The 18,312-nt window shown below is 46.2% G+C and overlaps 1 protein-coding gene across 1 annotated transcript; it reads left to right on the top strand.

Moving 5' to 3' along the window:
• Positions 1-6,572: 6,572 nt before the first annotated feature.
• fam131c (family with sequence similarity 131 member C) lies at positions 6,573-17,821 on the top strand. The gene is made up of 6 exons (XM_076276556.1): positions 6,573-6,874; positions 10,007-10,077; positions 10,790-10,880; positions 15,779-16,000; positions 16,293-16,391; positions 17,158-17,821. Exons 1-6 carry the CDS (start codon positions 6,844-6,846, stop codon positions 17,409-17,411), a joined length of 768 nt encoding a protein of 255 aa, XP_076132671.1. The 5' UTR covers positions 6,573-6,843; the 3' UTR covers positions 17,412-17,821.
• The last annotated feature ends 491 nt before the right edge of the window (positions 17,822-18,312 follow it).

Raw genomic sequence — 18,312 nt, forward strand, 5'->3', positions numbered from 1 at the left:
CACACACATACACACACACACACACATACGCTCACACACACACAAGGCTTGTCAGAGCAGGACATCCGACGATAATCTCCCCTATTTATAGTTCACTCCTGGAAGTGCAGTCTCAATACATTGTCTAATCGAGGTCTTCCTGTGCTTGGTCCACTGTCTCAGTCCTGGTGGCGTCTCTGATGCGTCTTTAGATGACTAATTTCCCCCATCAGCTACCTCCAGCAGTCTTATCTATGGAAGCTGATAGCTGGTTAGTTCACACCAGGATTAAGGTTATATAAGGCTGCTCCTTTGTGGTGTCTATCTCAGTATCGATCTAAAACATTGGCAGTGGCGGTACTGGTTTGAGGTGAACATGCTTTAGGTATTTTGTTTGCCTTTGAAAGAGTGCCTGTGTGTTTATAATGTGGAATTCACTCGGCACCGGTTTAATAGGTGCATCCTGGTTGGGTTGTGTGTGTGTTTGTGTTTGCGCTGGATGTGGGAATGTGCATTTAAACAAGGGTCCGATGACGGCTCATGTTCCCACACTCGAACTGTCTGACCAAGTGTCCTTCCTTAGTGAAAAAATGTGACAGTTTATGTCTAATCCACTCACACAAGACTCAGTGAGATCTCGATGATATGAAATGTAAATACATGCAAACACATGGACAGGCCTCAGGGCATTCTGGAACCTGCAGAAGCATTCCGCATATCAGATTAATTTAAGTAACTATTTTAGAGGCATATTTTTTTTTTGTCCCAATATTAACAACTATACCTCTGGGAATTCTAAATAATCATTACATATATAATCAAATAACCAGCTTTAATTTAAATAATGATCATTTTGGGTCATCTGTATTTGCTGTCGTTTTGGTTGTTATAGCTGGCAGAAGATTTGTTGAATTCGCACGCAGCCGTACACTGGTTTTGTAAAGAATGTGTGGGGAGGTGTGAGAATCCTCAACAATGTCAAGACTCCTGGGAACGTGCTCTGCGGGGGTTGCTGGAGATCATTTGCAGTCCAAAAAAGACTAATTCAGCTTCTCATTTATCGCATAAAAAATGTAGGCAGGACTGTGGGAATGGGTTGCTTCCACTTTTTTCAGGACTTTTGACGAAATGACATACAATTAAGACTTAGAGGATCAAGCGGTTAGAATGGTTTCTAATTTCTATATGGCAAGGGCACTGAATTTTTGGAAATACCCAAAAAGCCTTGAGGACTGATGAGAGATTTGAGAGGCATCTATCAAACGTGTATTAACTTGCTGGGGTGCACGCCTCTGGTGGTCATAAAAAGAATAGTTTTGGTGTTCAAACAGGATACAATGACTCAGGCTTCTGTTTGGGCCTGCCATGAAACTCACATTTATATCTTTCCACATACAATACACTTAAAATGATTAACCGCACTTTAAGACAGAATCTTTCTATAAAAGTACTTACATGCATCCAAACACCACACGCTGCAAACTTGTCGCAGTCTACAAAAAGTCACTGTAGTAGTTTTTTCCTTTGCTTGCTTGATTATGGATTACTTTTTAATTACGGGATTTTATCAACGTCGTCATTCCTAATAAATCTTTCAGAGCATTGTCCTTTTGAAACCCCTCGATATCTCCCTCGTAAATGTTTTGTTTCTCAACTGTTTGGTCCCTTGTCACTTGTTCATGGTCTCTTGCCTGAGGTGTTGGCAGACTAAGGAGCTACTCGATCATGTCTCCAAGAATCAGAGAGTCATAAATAAACATTTGACTCTTGTAAAAAATAAAAAGTACAGTTTCCATCTGATTTCAACAGGGACGCCATCATTGTGCCTTTCACACGATTTCTGTCTGCTAAGGATCATGTTTATCGGTTAATCTATCTCCCTCTCTCCCCCCTTCTCTTTCTCTCTCTCTCCCTCCTTTTGGGTAATGACACAGCCACTGAAAAACAGATTACTGCTATACAGCCATGATATTTATGGTCACGCAAATATGTAAACAGAGTGGAGCTGGAGCAGAGAAGCGCTCTGGAAGCCTCAGACCCGCCTCAGCACAAGCTGCCACAGGCAGAAGAGCCGGGCGTCTCTTTTTAAGAGGGACATCTTTTTATTTTCATAAACTTTGCTCAGAGTTATCTCCTGAGGAGGCACAGAGGTGTGTAGAGTAAACAATGATTTAAAAGGTGGATTAGTGGTACGGGCCGCAGAGAGATACTTATTCAGCTGAGACAAATTGAATTAACATAATTTGTATTCGGCCTTAGCTAATGCCACAAAGAGAGAGATATGACCCTATGAATGTCTGACTGTGATTCCTGACTCTGTGTGCTCTGCTGAATCATTATGCGGCTGTTTAATCTCAGGGTCCTCCAGAGACTCAGAACACAGACTGAGAGTATGGAAAATGGGCAGCGGTTTATCGTGGCAGAATGCTGATTGAATACGACGTGACATTGAATTTCCTGCTAGAAGGAGGGATGGGGAATGGAAGGGCGCGCTGGTAGATGATGATCTCACAAGAGCCACACAGACGCAGTTACGCCTGAAAAACACCATTGCACCATCTTGTGTCATGCAGCCTCTGACGTCTCTTTGATGTAAAAACCCTGGGCTGGACACGGACACAGACACAGACACACACACACACACACACAGACTAACACACAAAGACTCACACACAGAGTGGCGCTCAACCTAAGCTATTTGATCCCGCCTGATTACCGGGAGTGAATCACATAATGCAGGCCATAGTTCTCTGCTGCCATTGAGCAGGATAATTAGGGGGTGTGGGGGAGTTTACATGTCAACAAAGCAGGTGGAGGAACTGCCCTAATGCAGATAGCAGTGGAAACCTAAGACTGCTATTTTCCATCTGATTGGCCCTGCTGAATTCCCCATCCTGTCAGTGGCCTGGCAACAAGGGGCAGAACAATGAGTGGAACCACGCTGTGTGATCGGAGGCCCTATACGTTACCCGGGTTTGTCTGTTGTGAGGTTCTGTGACATTGGGACAGAAAATCTGCACGCGATCAGGGATCAAAGCGGTGCCTGACTCAGTGCAAGATGTGTCAGGTGTTTTGGTCAGTGGCGGAATAACACGGTATAACCGTGAAAGGGTCTGTTAAGTCCCGCTTTGAAACGGAGGAAGTGAAATGAAGGCGTAAAAGAGAAATAAAAAGAAGGGGGGCACAGAGTAAGAGGGGAGGAGAGAGAGAAGGAGAGAGAGAAAGAGAGAGAGAGAGAGCATGAGAGGGAAGGAGAGACGGAGAGAGAATGAGAGAGAGATCACAGTGAACTTTTGGCCTCCACTCTGTTTCGCTACACCCTCCCATGCCCTCCACACACCCACTAACAACCCCACACCACACGGACCGCGCCGGGGCACCAGAACCCTGTGGCGGCTCCTCGGTTAATTCTCCCATGGCTCGCCTTATAGTGTCACAGAGATCATGCCCTCAATTTTTAATTACACTCAGCCATACACACACATTTGCTCCGGTCTCTCCTTTAATTAGAAAAGACGCACTGACACTCTGACTGCTCATCATGAGGATGTCAGTAAATCCCTCAAACCACTCCACTCCACACCTCTCATGCTCTCCCCCTCTCTCTCTCCCTTCCTCTCTTCTTCTCTCTCTCCCTCCCTCAATCTCTCCCTTTCTCTGTCTGTCTCTCTGAGGAAAATTGTGTGTTTTTCATCGTATAGTGTCAGAAAGTTCTGACACGGATTATGTGACATGAAATGTGGAGTGTTGTGAAAACACATTCGCACAGACGCACACACACACACACACACCGACACACGCGCATCTCGATCCACTTCAAAGGACGTTCAGCAGCGGTCAGCTCCCCGCACGTCCACGTGTCCATGACTAATGTCCTGTATCAGTCACAGATCACAGGGCTGTGAGAAACTCGAGGACCAAACCAGTCTGACTCAGTCGTACGTTTGCATATAGTCAGCCGCCCTCACATTCTCAAGGCAAAAATTAAATCCAGAGAAGGCTTATCGCAAAGGTCACCTGTCTCTCTCACCTTTCAAGGCACAATTATGGCATCTTTCACGGCTATTGTCACTGTTTTGTTATTCAAAGTGGCACATAGTTTTGATTCTGTTCCCATTCTCATACCACTGGTGATTGGGAGCCGGTTTCAGTGCCACCTTTCGCCCTTTCTGAATTTGCGGCCTGTCACTGACATGTGAGGGACACAGATTAATGGGCATCTGATGTATTTGTCTCTGAGGCCCGTGGCTTAATTGTTCAGAATCACGTCATGGTTTGGGAGCCGAAGCGTTGATGGAGGGGCAGAAATAGACTCTGTGGGAATGGGCAGGAGCAGGCGAGTGGAAAATGTTTAGTGGCTGTTAAACACAGAATGAAATTCCAGCGCACACCCACAAAAGTCAGACCAGACCCACACTCACACAAGAGCTGACACACAATCTCTCTCTCTGGTTTTCCCTCTTACACACGCACTCACACGCACTCACACACACACACACACACACACACACACACAAACAAATGCACACCCACACACCCAACTTCTCATACCCAAACACACACACACACACACACAGATACACACACACACATACACACACACACAAACAAATGCACACCCACTCACTCATACCCAAACACACACACATACACACACACACACATACACACAGACTGGATGAAAAGCAAAAATGTGAAATGGCATATTTTGAAAGTCAAATTGAATTACTGCAAGATAACTGCATGTAAAATAGACCATGCGATGCTTCTTTTTTCGGAAGACTGCTTTCCCTGCAAATATGATAGGGTTATGCAAAGCAGTACTCTCGCTCATCCAGTTTTGTGGCATGTCATTCATTCTGCCATTGAACTCTAAGTAGCCTATTCCAAACCAGAAGAAACGCGGGACTATACAGATTCCCCATATTGTATATCAAACTGTCAACATTCAAAAAATCCTCTCGTCGTTGGATGATCCCTGGGAATGCAACATGACTATAATTGCTGTTCCTCTTTCTCACTACCACGGGGAGTTTTGACTGAATACATTGTTTATCTATGAAACTGATGCACAAGTGTCATCGTCTGGTTACCGATCTAAATGATTCGTGATGGAGATTTTTTTCGCAGAGGGGTATGAAGTCTGTGACAAACGTCCTCACACATCCCCACCCTACTCCTTCTCCTCCACATCTTCCTCATCCCCCCTCCTCCTGCTCCTCCTCTTCCTCACCCCCCCTCCTCCTCTTCCTTCACCTCCTCCTGTCTTCCTGGATTTAGAGAGAAGAGCGTGAAAGCACTAGTTAGTTGCCATGGGAACAGGGTTTCCCCTCTTTCTCCTGTCACCAGGGCCGCCGGTGGTGCTTTGACAATGATGTCACCAGTGAACTGTTCAAATTATGTTCGCTCAGAAAGATAAGAGATCGACAGGGAAACAATGCAGAGAAGAATGTCCTTCCAAGGTTTCAGGTCCAGGCATGTGCTGCTCCCTCCTCGGTGTATGTATTGCAAGTGGTATGATGGGGGCATTGGGTGGAGCAGTGGTAATTAAATCTAGCATTTCTTTTTTCATGGAAAGGAAAAAATAATTATAAATCTGTTGCTTTTGCGGTGTGGTAGATTCTGTGGTAGGTCTGTTGCTTTTGTGGTGTGGTAGATTCTTTCTCCTATTCAAAACAACCTTCAATCCCCAAACACGGCATAACCATAACATCTTCACCAGTGACAGCAAAATCATAACAATATGAGTTTACATAGCAATACATAATGATGTTATTTAAAGCTATTGCTTCATGCGACCCATTTGATTTTAATCTGTTGTGGTACAGATGGTTCATCAAACTCAGTGTCAGTTGTTCCATGTGTAATCTCTGGAGGTATTTTTTTATTTTCTTTTAGAAATTGTAATACTTGCCCTACCAAGACCCATAACACCAAATTAGACCTACAGCGCATTGGGAACTAGAACCCTTGGGATGCAACCAGGGATGAGTTATGGACAAGTGCTAGAAGTTTTCCCTATTGCACAACAACATGCAGTGGACAGATTTGACAGCGGGGGGCAGTGCAAAGCTGCAAATGTTCTCTTATGAGGCAGACTTCAGGATGCTGATTTGTTTTTTTTACCATCTGAACATGTGTTTATATTTCTGCAAAGATGAAAAAGGTAAAATGAACTGTAACAGCATTCCATTATTTTCTGTTCTCTGCACAGTATTTCAAAATATGAAATGATTTTGCTTGAGACATGGGTCACATAGGTTCATCCCATCTGTGAATCCAATTTCGTATCTCTGTAAAGAAAAATGACTAGATTTCCTCTCAGACCATTCTTCTGCTCCAGTCTCAGGTGTGAAGAGCACACAAATGGTAGAAGTTGAAAAAAACGGAGAGAGGGGGGGGGGAGGGGAAGGAGAGGAGTGAAGTGGAGGGGAGGGACCCTGATGAGGCAGTCAGTGTACATGTTCATTTTTTTTTCACTCCTCCCTTCCTCCACTCTCTCTCTCTCTCTCTCTCTCTCTGTGCCCTCTCCTCTTTTGGTCCTACAATCGACAGGCACTGCTGCTGTAGTGTGTGGACACATCGACCCTCTCTACATTAGCCTCCAGCATCACTTGGACTCTCAGTGCCAGCTTTCTTTTCTTCTGTTTCTTTTGTCTCTTCTTATCTTGTTCCCACGGGGGTACCCTCTACTCAACCCTCTTCTGCTTCTCTCTCTTCTCTCTCTCTCTCTCTCTTTGTCTTTCTCTTTCTCTGTCTCTCTTCCTGTCTCTCATCTCTGGTTCTCTCCATGCCGTTCTCCTGCAAACTCCTCTTTCAGACAGCAACATGGTGAACAGATAAGCTGGCTCGCTGGTGATCACCATGGGCTCGTGCCTCTGCAAAGGTCAGAAAGGTCAGTGCCTGTGTGTGTGTGTGTGTGTGTGTGTGTGTGTGTGTGTGTGTGTCAGTCTCTCCATCAGTCCTTGAGTCTGTCCGTGAGCCTGTCTGTTCTGCCGGCTGTCTCTGTCTGTGCTGACCCGTAGGTTCTACCTCTCTCTACCTCTGTGTATCTGTGAACTGCGCTGGTATGTGTTTGTGTTGCAGAAATTGCAGCACATGGACACACTGTTTACACTCATCGTGCCTCTATGCAGTTTAGCTTCATTCGTGGCTCTCACTTGATGCAGTGCATTACTGTGCTTTACTGGTCAGAAGACTGGAAAACTGTTAGGCAAAGGCAAAGGTTATTGCTTTTATTCAAGCAAATGGCATGGAATGAATGGCATGAATGCCATGTTTTAATTGCCCAGTGCATGTCACTGTAGCATATACAGATGTGATTGTTATGACATTAAAAAAACAACATTGTGGGTTTTCCCTTTTAGACACATGCACATTATCTCTCTCTCTCTCTATCTGTCTCTCTCTCTGTCTCCCTCTCTTTCTCTCTCTCTCTCTCCATTCACACACACCATAAACTGTCTCAGAGGTCTGATTAACCCCATTAGTATAGCTTAAAAACAGTGGACATCATCACCATGACAGCTGGAGCGAACTAGTGTAGCCTACTGCACAAAACGAAAGTGGTCTATCAGGTAGTCAGGTAAGTCAGGTAGAAAAGGTGGATGTCTGTGTCTGTACGTGGATCCCAAAAGAACATTCTGTATATGTCATCTTCAAAATCGGAGAGATAGTCTTCTAGTTGTTTGTGTCGGAAAATATTCTCTTGATTTAAATCAGTTTTTTCAAGTTCAATGAAACATGATATACAGTACATATTTACCTGTCTGTCTCTTGAGGTTAGATTAAATATAACTCTCCATAAAGCTATCTCTGTATTATGTTTCTTTATCAATGCTATTCTTCAGAACAGTATAAGGCTGTAGTTGCATTTGTGTTTGTGTTGAGACAGAGAGGGTTTGTAGCTCTCCTAGCGTTATCTGGCTGTGATACCACCTGATGAAGATGGGGATTCCACTCTGCGCTCCGGGTCCACGCTTATCTCCCTGCCCGCCTGTCAAGGGGGGGATCTAATCTGGGATGAGGGCTGCGATATGAACCTCTCAGGACGGCCCATCTTCCCTCTGAGCTTAGAGAGAGAAAGAGAGAGGGATCTCACACCTTAACCTAGATTGGCTTTGAAGGAGAACGGAATCTGTCCAATGTGTGCAGGGGGTGAACTGAAGAACAGGGGGTCAATAGAAGTCTAAGAGGTCCAGGGGCACTGAAATATAACTTATGATACCAATGGTGCGTGCATGTTTGTGTGTGTGTGGGTGTGTGTGTGTGTGTATGCATGTATGTGTGTGTGTGTGTGTGTGTGTGTGTGTGTGTGTGTGTGTGTGTGTGTGTGTGTGTATGTGTGTGTGTGTGCCTGACAGTGGGACCCACATAAACAGGGCCAGGGGTCCTCTGTGGGGTATGCTTCACGCTCTGTTAGCACCAGGCTCAAGGCTGATCTATAATATATGAGCGACAAAGACACAGATGAGGTGACAGGTCGCATGAGGAGCTCAAAGATGTCGTCAGAGATTGTAGACACACAAGGTCACATGTCTGTCCATGCACGCTAGTGTGTGGTGTGTATGTGTGTGTGTGTGTGTGTGTGTGTGTGTGTGTGTGTGTGTGTGTGTGTGTGTGTGTGGGTGAAGGGAGGAGAGGATGATGGTTGATCTGGGGGTTTAGATATGAGATTACCTTTTCTTATGGGGCCCTGGGGCAAATGACACGCAGCACGGTGCAGGTTGTGATGACGAACAAATGCGAGTTCACTTTGGGATTCCCCGGGGAGGTGTTGTCAAGACAATTGGCTGTTGCCATGGGAACTGTGACATGCAACAGATGGGGAGTGATTCCAATCCATCCCGTTTAATATTGATGCAAACTTTTTTTGACAGACTATGTAAATAGGGCGCTGTGTGTGGCATACATGACCACACACACACACACATACACACACACACATACACAGACACACAAATTCAATCAGTGTTCGAATTACCATAGGGCCCGGTAGTGCCCAGCCCCCTTAGTTCTGGCCAGGGCACTACTAGTTCTGCTCGAAATCACTGTCAGAGGGGGCCCACTCATTCATTGTCAAGTTGCCAACCCGTAACTATGATAATCTACATTTTCCCCGTTGGTTGCAATGTGTTCCCCCCCCCCCCCCCCCCCCAGACTGCAGGGGCACTGCTGCGCATAATATCCCCCTGTCCTGTCCTGTCCGATCTCACCCTCCTCTGAATCGAGTTGTTATTAATTTTGCTAGAGCATTGTTAGCGATTGAGCAATTAGCAGCAGTGGAAAAAGTTAAAAGGAATGTATAATTTAATTAGAATTAGATATTAGAAAATTGTTACAACACGTTTTTACCTACTTCGTCAGAATGCGAGAGAGGATTCTCTGCGCTTAATGACATTGATGACAAAGCCAGAGAGCGCAGCTTAAATGCGCTTCTTTTTCTGAGCATCAATGCGCCTCCCCTGGTCCAGTTCAACCCTAAGCGATTCGTGAAATCATGGCATGGGCATCGTCCATCAACTGTGTGGAAAACGGGGGGAAAATGCCCAGAAAGAGACCAATAGGCACTTTGGGACTATCTCCAGTAGGCTTAGCCGAGATGTGATAAAGACAGCTGTTTTGTGTTAACTTTCAGTTTTTTCAGTTGTGCGATGTTCAGTTGTGCACGTAAAATATTTGACAATTAGCTCTGCTCAGATTCATTTTTGACGATAGCATTTGTTATTAGGCTGAATTTCATAATGTCATAGATTTCATTTTAATAAACTGGCTACCCTGCTTACTATAATCTACCAAGTGGGCCCCCCCGGAAACGACGGGGTAATTCGAACACTGAATTCAATGAGCCCCCTTCCCTCCACCAAAGCCATTTATCAAACGCCTTGAGCATAACATTTAAAAAAGCCCAATTTAGGAGAAAATACACAAATCCTCCGTAAGCTGAGTACATCCCTTAGAACAGTATACACACACACACACACACACACCAATAACAATTGCCACTAACCATTCTCTCTCTCTACAGAGCTCCAGGGTACTCAAATGTGTCCCATGGGAGACCTTCAGACGTATGGGGAAGGACAGCCCATTAACAAGGTGTGTTTAAGCAGTCATTTCACCTGTCTGTCTCACAGCTAAACAACCCTTAATTGCTAAACCAGGGAAAGCGCTTTTCCTCTCATCCACCAACTACTGAGTGGCTTATTGGAATGGCCCAGAGGCACAATCACCTGTACATCCTTCTCAATCACATTTCACTAAAGCAGAGGTAGGAAGTTGGTGTCAACGCAATCAATATTGCAATCGCTCCGTATGCGCAAGATCTATAAATGAATCTTGCCATTCTAATTATCGCCTTCGTCACTCATTGGAGGAGAACATGGAGTGTGAAGAGAGGAGGGGAGGGGAGTTGTGAGCGCACAGGTGTGGGCTTAACGCTCCACGTTTGTCAAAACAGGTTCCATGATGGTGCACTTTGGGGGAACATGTTTCAAACGCATTCAGTCCAAAAGCACAAAACCTAGATCTAAAAGAGTGGTTTGTGTCATCTTATGCTGACAGTTGATGACTAACAAATGTCCTTGTAATGTCCATGGAAATACTTCTGTTAACAGCCACAAGTACGCTGTAATGTCTTTGTAATAGTCTGTGGTCTCCATGTGGTCTGTCAGACAAATGCAGTGATCTTCAGACATCCTGCCACAACAAAGCTCTTAATAAAAGGGTCAAATAGATGCTTAGCTGCAATCCCCTTTGAAAGAAAAGGATTGTCCCGCTATGTATGAAATTACATTATCCATCTGTGCAGGGTATTCATCAGCCTTACAATGCAGGCTTTGCTGATAAGAAGAATGGCAGTGGTTATAACATTGGCGAGCTGGCTACGTCCTCTCTGCAGGGTAAGGCCAGTGCTTGTGATGGACAGAGATGAGTCTGGTGATGTGGTTGTTGTTTCTGTGGTTGTTGTTGTTTTGCTCTGTTTTGTTTCAATTTGAAATCATTCATATGAGAAGGCGAAGTCAGTCTGTCTCCACAGGAGATTGCTAATGTAATTTTCCTCTCACTGTGCATGCCACTCTGGCATAGACTCACACATGAGAACTTTCGGGGGCGCAAACATATGCACGCACGCACACACACACACACACACACACAGATACACACACACACACACACATTCACACATAGAGACACACACACACACACACACACACACACACACGCACACACGGAAGCAAAGCACACTTATATCTTATATCAAAGCACATTTACAGTATAAGCACTTGCACACACACACACACACACACACACACAGACACATACACACAAAGTGCATACTCAGAAATGCAGACATACTGGCACACTAGCACACAATATATGGATTATTGAGATAGTTCTCACTCAGTATATTGATATTACCAGGTACTCACAGTTAAAGGAATTATCCGGAGTAAAATGCACTTTAGATCGATTTCCGGATGATTGGGGGTACACACGTTGAGTTGACATCAAAATTATGTCATTCGGATGTGTTTTGAGAAAGTTTGATTGTACCGTTTTCAGTCACAACTCGTAGCCTGGAAGTGAGCGGGGCATTTCAATTGCGCCGCTACAAAACGCTATTTCTATACCTCTTCTACAGTTCCAAACAACATAACACTTACGTGGTAGTGAGTAGAGGGTCCCTAAAGCCAAACCGAAGTATCCCGAGGTGGTCGAATAGAGAGTCCAGAATGAATTTCATCAAGCCAGTACCTTTCCGGGAATGTTGCCATCTTTGACGCCACCTTGAGGGGAAAGTCCGTAGGAGTCTTATTGCTGTGTAACACGCTCTGGAAATTCACAATTTCGTCGCCATTTTAAAAAAAAAAAACATAGTCCAGTCCATACAACTTAATTTCAATTTCGAAAGAAATACTGGACTATGTTTTTTTTTTTTTTTTTAAAATGGCGACGAAATTGTGAATTTCCAGAGCGTGTTACAACACACTCAGCAATAAGACTCCTACGGACTTTCCCCTCAAAGTGGCGGCAAAGATGGCAACATTTCTGTAAAGGTACTGGCTTGATGAAATTCATTCTGGACTCTCTATTCGACCACATAAAGACCTCGGGATACTTCGGTTTAGCTTTAGGGACCCTCTACTCACTACCACGTAAGTGTTGTTTGGAACTGTAGAAGAGGTATAGAAATAGCGTTTTGTAGCGGCGCAATTGAAATGCCCCGCTCACTTCCAGGCTACAAGTTGTGACTGAAAACGGTACAATCGAACTTTCTCAAAACACATCCGAATGACATAATTTTGATGTCAACTCAACGTATTGTAACGTCGGCGCAAAAAGACAGTGTTCGCGTTCTCCCGCGCAGGGGATCCTGGGATATGAGAGCGAACATTTGGGGGGTTTATGTCGTTATTCTCCTAAGTTATAAGTGTAATGTTAGCGTCTTTATTGTAACATGTTTCCCTTTTAGTTCTCCCTCGTGTGTGATCCTTTTTGTGTGGGAGGCTGCGTCCTCCCCTGTATGTGTAGTGTGTGTGCGTGCTTGACCTGCCCCGTGTGTATTATGTTCTGTGTCTTGGTCTTGGTCTTGGTCTAGCTGTGTTCCGGCTCTCGTTCCCAGTGAATAAACCTTTTGATTGGACAACTGTGTGGTTCGCTATCAAATCGTTACATTGGTGTCAGAAGCGACTTTCGAACATGGCCTCCACTCAGCGGGAGCAGCTGGGAGCGGGAGACCTCATCACTGGGTGGAGGCCCACGCTAGAGGATGCAGAGAGAGCCCTTGTAAGGGCTACTAAAAAGCTCGGGGCCTTCTATCGCTACTGCCGACGGAGGAGAGGAGCTTTCGGTTGGAGCTGCCTGCGGCCATGGGAGAAGTTCTTGCCGGAAGAGGAGCCTGAAGAAGCGTTCGCGGAGAGGACGGCGATGGCCTGGGCGCTGACTCCACGGCGAGCCGCGACGCATGAACAGAGAGGGAGTGCGGCGAGGAAGAGGTTCCTAGACGATGGACGGTTGGCGGAGCCGCTGAGGGCAGCGAACTCACGACGGTGGGGCAGCTTCGACGGAAGGGCCCTCTAGTGTGTGACTGTTTTGGTGTGTGCTTTAACTTTTGGGTGCGTGTGAGGGGCACCGTGCAGTGCTAGGCGCTAGTTCTAGTTGGCCTGTTGGCCGGCGCCTTTTAAAAAAAAGAAAAAAAAAGTTCGTTGTGTGGAGTTCGATAGCACGACCATCTCGGGGGTCGTGCCTTCGCCGAGGCCGCGAAGGAGTGGAACGGGCCGGGAACAGAGCAGTACGGCTCTGCGAGATGGCAACACGAGGAGGGACGCCGAAGACGGTAGCTGCAGCGGGAGAGCTCAGCGCGGTCCGGTTGCTGTGGAGTCGGTGCCTGTCTGTCCCGGTCGGCGACTCGACGGAGCGGAGTGGCGTTGGTGCAGCTTCATCTGGCCCCCCTCGAACCCCGGTGCTTGGTACAGTGTCGACGGTTGTAAGGCCACCTAGGGCCCCGTCTGGAGAGGAGGAGTGCCGCGGTGTCACGCCGCGGAAAGTGCAGCCTGAGGGCGGCTGCTGAGAGGGAGCTGGTGACGAGCGGGTCGGCCACGTGGCTGCTAGCACGCCCGTACTGGATTGCTAGCAGCATGGCGCCCGTTGAGTGAGCTCCTGCGGCGTGCACCCCACGTGAGTTGGCGGTACTGTCGCACTGAACTGAGTGGCGGGCGACGCGCGCCGACGTTAGCATGTGGCTACCTCGTGGGCATTGCCGAGGACGGCAATGGCTTGTTGGGGGAGCTGTGTAACGTCGGCGCAAAAAGACAGTGTTCGCGTTCTCCCGCGCAGGGGATCCTGGGATACGAGAGCGAACATTTGGGGGGGTTTATGTCGTTATTCTCCTTAGTTTTGTGTGTAATGTTAGCGTCTTTATTGTAACATGTTTCCCTTTTAGTTCTCCCTCGTGTGTGATCCTTTTTGTGTGGGAGGCTGCGTCCTCCCCTGTATGTGTAGTGTGTGTGCGTGCTTGACCTGCCCCGTGTGTATTATGTTCTGTGTCTTGGTCTTGGTCTTGGTCTTGGTCTAGCTGTGTTCCGGCTCTCGTTCCCAGTGAATAAACCTTTTGATTGGACAACTGTGTGGTTCGCTATCAAATCGTTACAGTATGTACCCCCAATCATCCGGAAATCGCAAAAGGCATTTTACTCCGGATAATTCCTTTAACTCACATACATGCATGAGGAGCACAAAGGGGTTGTGAGGGATTGTAGACACACTCAAGGTCACCTGTCACGATGCATTGTAGTGTGTGTGTGTACGCGCGCTCGTGTATGTGTGTGTGTGTGTATACTGTATGCATATTCACACACCAGTTCATCTTCACCAGTTCACCTCATATACAGTATGTGTATGTACCATTGCCATTGACACACACACACACACACAGACACACACACACACACACCCTTTCTTCTCTTATCTACCATTTATCTTTCTCACACATTTGTGCCCTTTCCTTGGCCTGGTTTCCCCAGCCTCCTCCAGGAACGTAATTACAGAGGATAATAATGTGTTATTTTTCCAAAGGAAAGGTCTTTTAATCCTGACAGTTTAATTATTAAGTCAATCAGGCTCCAATGAATATATTACAGGAGTGTTGGTGGTGTTGGGCGGGGTAAGCCTCTCCTTGAGGATGCTGGCAAAGAAATAATCAGAAGAAGCAGTGACCGTACTAACATGGGCTGACGTTAGCTGTCAGGATCTGAAAAACAATCGTCCCTGTGATACAAAATGTAAAACGAGGTTCGTGGCCATCCATGGATGAATAGATGCTGTGGTTGTCAGCTTTGGATGTTGCTGGCAAGTTACCTTGGAGACATTTGTCTTCGTTTACCTTGGAGACATTTTAAACCAGGTCTCTCAAAGCCAAATGTTATGTATATATTTCTAGTCAGTCTTGTCCATTTAAAGGAGAAATCCGGTGAATTTCCACATAGATCTATCTGCTGGAACTAGCAACTCGAGCTAGGTGAAACCGATTTTTTTTATTTTTTTTTATTTTGAACCGACAGTACTCAGAGACCTCGAGAAACTGAGATCTATGTGAAAAATTGCTGGATTTTATCCATAATGAGCTTTTGTCAGAACTCAAAGCTAACACCAGCCATTTCAACAATAAACAGAGACATACAATAATTATAGACTAAACTGTTGCCATAGACTGCAACAATCACGAATAACCACAGAGGCTACAGGACATTGAAAATGCATCGTGACGTGCCATTGCATGGCATCAAAGCTGTCCTCAGGGCAAACACACACACACACACATGCACAGTGTTTGTGCACAAGTCTGGGGTGGTAGGAAATCAGAATGTACTGTAGGCTGCAGTCTGTAGGCGCACACAAGGCATGTAATGGGGTGTGAGCTGCCTATCCAGTCTGTGGCCTAATTCCCCAGTGCCACAGGTAACTCAGCACTCCAGTAGTGTTCAAAGGCAGTGGAGTGTATTGCAAGTGATGAAAATCGACCCTGTGACAAAACAAATATGTCTTTCAATAGTCAGCTCTATCCAGTCTCCACTCTCTTCAATATGATTTTCTCTCTTGAATGATAATTGATCCTTCGCTATTATTTTCATTCTTACCTTCCCCCCTTGCACTAAATTCATCTCTGGGCCCCTTGAATGTTCAACTTTAAATTTTGTTCTCATGGTGCACCTTTTTCTTTTGTCCTCTTTTGCTTTCTTTCATTCATTCTTTCTTTCTTTCTCTTTGTCATTCTCCAATCACTTGTGTGTGGCCCCAGGCCTGGTGGCTACGATAAAGGACCACATCACCAAGCCCACGGCGATGGCGCAGGGGCGCGTGGCTCACCTGATCGAGTGGAAGGGCTGGGGGGGTGACGGCGCCGCCGGGGGCAGCTGGTCTGGCTGGAACCAGCCAGGGGGCGTGGGCGCCGCCCTGCAGGAGGATCAGCAGCTCTACTCCCACCTGACCGATGAAATAAAGGAGGCACGCTTCGCTGCGGGTGAGACACGCTGCCCTTTAGTGACCAGCTAGAAGTTTTAGAACGTCTGCATAAGAAAACATGTAGTTTTTTTCTGTGAATAGTTTTGGATAAAAACATTAGATGGAATGTTCATCCTTTTATTGATTCAGTGTGTCATTCACTGTTTTCTCTTTAAGCGGTTGAAATGAATAGCAGGAATTGTGTGTTCAGAACTGAGGCCACTTTTATGTCTGGCTTCAGGAAAACATAGCAACTGGCTTTCAATCCGTCTGTGTCAACTCGTTTCGATGCCTCTCCTCTCTCCCCTCAGGGGTGGCCGAACAGTTTGCTCTCGCCGAGGCCGCCTTGAACGTCTGGTCTCCCCACGTCATCTCAGATCAGCCCACGGCTGAATCCATCGCGCTGCAAGGTACGGCACAGCATGGCGTAGCCTGTTCTGTGAACAGTGAAAACACTGACTCATAAGTACCACATCCGATGTCTGCTGCGAAACAACACAAGCTGCTGTCAGCTCGTGTGGCGAGGCGTGGGACTGCCCGCGCTGAGGATCTCTCCCGGTCTTCGCCTCGGCGCTCGGACTCGCATAATCATCTGATTGAGAAAGAGTAGGCTACCCACGAGAGCCAATTAGAGAGCTTAATAAAACACAGTTTTCTTAACCGAATACTGTTTGCGCTGCGCTTCTTCATAACATTCTGTCATTTAGTGGAAGAATTACAACTGTGTGCCCCAATAGAGATATATATAGTATAGTATGTATACTCTTTTTATCCCGTGAGGTGGTCTCTGCATTTATCCCAATCCGTGATTGGTGAAACACACTCAGCACACAGTGAACAAACAGTGAGGTGAAGCACACACTAATCCCGACGCAGTGAGCTGCCTGCTACAGCGGCGCTTGGGGAGCAGTGAGGGGTTAGGTGCATTGCTCAAGGGCACTTCAGCCAGGCCTACTGGTCGGGGTTCAAACCGGCATCCCTCTGGTTACAAGTCCGAAGAGCTAACCAGTAGGCCACGGCTGCCCCCGTCTCAAAATGAATACAGAATCCATTATTAGAGATTATACCAGTTTACAGCCTGTGATGATTGTTTAGGGGACCATTCAGTCGTCTAATCACAAATGTGCCAGTTTAGTGATGAAGGTGTTTTTTTTTTTTTTTTTTTGCTTTCATCAGGCGCGGAGGGGCTCTTCCTGTCCCAGTTCTTGCTGGATGGTGGGAGCGTCGGGGTGCCTCAGCACCTCTACAGTGTTCACGTGGAGCCCAGCCCCGACGCCAGGTCCCTGGGGGTCCTGCCCCAGACTCGGTCCTGCTCCCCTGGCTCCACTCACATGCCCCTCTCACAGGTCCCGAGGAATGCCCAGGCGGAGGATAGGGTCCGGCACGTGGACAGCACCTCTCTATCCGAGGACGAGGTTTTCTACAACTAGGACTCTGACTGAAACAAGAGAAAACTCATTGCCATGTTGAAAGTTGAGTTGAAAGGACCAACGGCTCTGAGAAAGGTGGTGACACAGGACAGGAAATGTACAGGAAGTTGTGCGTTTCCGAGGCGATCTCTCAGTTGGTGCACATAGCTTCAAGTTCAGAGATGAGGTAGTTCATGTTCAGTGACCCGGGCAGGAAAGCGATTTTGTCAGTTCGAGCATGTGTGCAGACATGCTACCAATGCCAAACAGTTTTCTGAATAACGTCCTTGACAATGTTTTTATTGCTGCTTTTAAGTGTGTCAAATCCAGATTATGATGGAAATCAGAATGTCTTTTTTACGGACTGTATGAAAAACTGTAAAATATATCTGTGAAGGTGTAGTATTAAATAAAAACTAAATGTATTAATTACCCATGCATTCATTGTCAAGATTGTATGTGTGTGTGTGTGTGTGTGTGTATTTGTGTGTTGAATATTTGTGTGTGTATGAAAAACTTGAAGTCCATGAACAGTCAGCCTCGATATTCAAGAGGCCAAGAGTGCTTCTACTTGTTATCCTACAGCCAGACACTTTTCAGACCCTTCGTCTGCAGCAATTCACTTGCATTCACAAAAGACATTTCCTGCCAGGCTACCGTGCTGAAAAGAGGCCTGTAAAGACACAGCCATGGACCAGTGAAAGGAATCTGTGCCTGCTCCTGCAGTCAGATCCATCACCCTCTAAAATGGTTGAAGGTTGCCACTTTTGAGGGCTTTGGGTTCACAGTTCAGAAAATTGTATCAAATATCAAAATTGTATGCATATTGGAAAGGGAGTCACTCTCCATCACACGCAAGCAAACACACACACAGACACACGCGCGCACACACACACACAAACTGTGGACTTCCCTAATGTGT

The sequence above is a fragment of the Alosa pseudoharengus genome, unplaced genomic scaffold (assembly GCF_046254945.1).
Source record: "Alosa pseudoharengus isolate Yale_2024_CS ecotype anadromous, Long Island Sound unplaced genomic scaffold, YU_APseudo_1.1 YU_APseudo_1.1_scf_9, whole genome shotgun sequence".
Taxonomy (NCBI): domain Eukaryota; kingdom Metazoa; phylum Chordata; class Actinopteri; order Clupeiformes; family Clupeidae; genus Alosa; species Alosa pseudoharengus.

Coding starts and splice junctions, on each gene's coding strand:
- fam131c (XM_076276556.1), top strand. CDS start 6,844: ATGGGCTCGTGCCTCTGCAAAGGTCAGAAAG. Junction 10,881..15,778: donor GGCTACGTCCTCTCTGCAGG/GTAAGGCCAGTG, acceptor GTGTGGCCCCAG/GCCTGGTGGCTACGATAAAG. Junction 16,392..17,157: donor TGAATCCATCGCGCTGCAAG/GTACGGCACAGC, acceptor TGCTTTCATCAG/GCGCGGAGGGGCTCTTCCTG.